The sequence below is a fragment of the Penaeus vannamei genome, chromosome 11, assembly GCF_042767895.1.
Source record: "Penaeus vannamei isolate JL-2024 chromosome 11, ASM4276789v1, whole genome shotgun sequence".
NCBI lineage: Eukaryota > Metazoa > Arthropoda > Malacostraca > Decapoda > Penaeidae > Penaeus > Penaeus vannamei.
Genome location: NC_091559.1, coordinates 24,378,045 through 24,380,544, shown reverse-complemented (window position 1 = coordinate 24,380,544; position 2,500 = coordinate 24,378,045). Strand labels below are relative to the sequence as shown.

The following is a 2,500-nucleotide window of genomic DNA, read 5'->3' as shown; positions in this document are numbered from 1 at the left end:
ATACCTATAATTAGTCACTCATTATGATTATTATCCTCAGAATTTCAGCATCATTTCTGGCATGGTTATTTATCCCGATTACTCTTATCACTATCTTCATCATCCCCATTTCATCTTTTTCTTTCTCCTAAACACAAACACATGCGGACGGGAGAAATGGATATTTCCTTTGAAGCCCTGAGCTAATCACAGCCTCGTCCCTCTCTATCAACAGGCGGTGGACCGAGACCCTCCACATGGGAAGTCGGTCTGGAGGCTGACGGTGGAGGTGCGCGACGGCCAGCCAGCGGGACAGCAACCCGACCTGGACGACATATTCCTGGAGGAGGAACACGACCTGCGACGCCGTCCGGAAGGAGGCTTTCACCACCCGAGCGTCAAGGTGTCTTGGGGGCGACACGACACACCCACGGCCACTACCACGGAAGATAACCATGGTGGTGGACAGGGACAAAAACCGTCATATCTTTACAGGACTTCGAGAGCGTCTGCGATTGACAGGACGCAGAGACAGGTCGTGGGAAGAGGAGAAAGAGATCGTGATAAAGGGTGGCTCAAGTCTAAAAGTAGGGGCAAAAGACGTAAGCGAGAAGAATCAGGACAGAATGCAGCCGCGGACACACTTCTGCCTCGAGAACCTCTGAAAATACAATCAGCTGAGGAGGCGCAAGCAGAAGCATCACCGAGTAAAGATCCGCTGAGAAGTTTAGATGAAGGCAACGTTCACGCACAACTACCGGCGATCGCAGCTAATACGGACAGCAGTTTCTTAAAGTTTCTGGATTCTGAATCACATGTGACGGAAAGTGCAGATCGGGTACGAAGTGCTGCCACCACTGATTTGGGGAAAAGGGATAGTGAATTGGTTTCTGAAACCTTACAAGTACTAAGATCGAGCGAGAGTTCAGCTCAAGAAAATATACTTGACAAAAGAAAGGCAAAGAGAAAAACGGAAAAGAAAAGGAAGGACATTGGAAAGACAGTACAAGAAAAGCGGGAGGAAGAGAATAAAACGCTTTTCGAGTTGAAATATGCAGTGGCAAACACTATGCATCCCTCCTCCTCTCCTCTCCCTGTCGACGAAGCGCCGGCAGGTCTCGGAGATCGAGATCATACAAGAAACAGCCAAGCCGCCCACACGCCGAGTTCCTCCAACCCCGTCGCGATCACTGGAAGGGAGAACTTCCATATCACTAACCCGAGACGAGGTCTCGGCGCCCTGAATCAGATAAGAACCAGAGAGCAGAACGTACCAGGGCGGAGCCGGAGGTCCGAATGGACTAAGGCAGGCTTAGAGGACGACACTAAAGCTGGAGAGCGACACGTGCGAAACAATCCTCACAACGGGGCTGCATGGGACGTTAGAGCGCCCACAATGGGGCCATACAAAGCCTTCCTCCTGGAGGGCGGGGGCTGCGCTCACAGGGGCGGAAGAGGAAGTAATGAGCGTGAGGAGAATTCCAGGACGGGGTCCGAGGGGGACCCGGAGGAGACCGAAGGAGGCCCCGTGCACGTGGTGGAGACGGTGGTAACGGTCTTCGTGAAGGACATCAACGACAACGCTCCGGTCTTCTCCAACACGACCATGTTCGCCTCGGTGCAGGAGAACGGCGCTGTCGGTGAGTTTTGTTTTGGTTTTTGCCCGGCGCACCTTTTGCATGTAGATAACGCTGTCTTTGTGGCTTAAAAATGTTTTTAACACATCTAGCACACGTGTACATGATCGTGAAATTCCGGCCGAAAAGGATAAAAAGGGAGTGAACAAGCAAGTATAATAATCATGACATAGCGACAAAATTCGCACACCAAGAAATTGCAGAAGCTCCAACCAGTCTCCGACTCCGATTCATAAAGTTTCGAAAAAAAAATCCATTCTTTCTATTTCACGGTTTCTTTCATAACCAAATCCGGTTCTATCTCGTTCCCCTTTCACCTTCTCCCGTGATTGAACATCCTCGGCCATGGAGAGACTGAGACGCAGGTTAGGGACGGGGGGGGGTACAGTTACATAAAAAAACGATTCAAGGATAACTAATTGCGTTTGTGGGTATCATTCACACGCACACATTGATGAATGTATTTATGATAAAATAAATACATCTTTTTCTTTCAATCCATCTACCTATCTATATGATTACACACACACACACACTATCTGTCTATCTGTAGTCTATTGTTATTATAGTTATTTCATGTGCGTGTATATCATGTGTTGAAATATAACTCTTAAAGCTGTAAATAAACGATTTCAGCTGAAACTGAAATAGGAGAAATCATTTCATTGTTTTTGCTGTAATCAAAACGAGCTGGGAGAAATAGCAGCTGGACTGATGATGGGACTGTGGTTTCCGGCATTCGAGAGCCAAATATCCAGGGGCTGCAGGCGGCGGAAAGAGGAGGGAGTGGAGATGCCAATTAAACAAAATGACGTGTAGTAAACATAGTAAAAAAAAGGAAAGAATTATTTTTTTTGTTATTATTAGTAGTAGTATTGTTGTTG

General features: G+C 47.6%; 1 protein-coding gene across 1 annotated transcript in view; it reads left to right on the top strand.

The window, feature by feature from the left end:
- Positions 1-221: 221 nt before the first annotated feature.
- Positions 222-2,500, top strand: part of LOC113827442 (putative neural-cadherin 2) — a 143,643-nt gene continuing 141,364 nt past the window's right edge. The window contains exon 1 of the mRNA XM_070127119.1: positions 222-1,619. Coding sequence (XP_069983220.1) covers positions 1,049-1,619 — 571 coding nt within the window. The 5' untranslated portion in view covers positions 222-1,048. The remainder of the gene's footprint in view (positions 1,620-2,500) is intronic.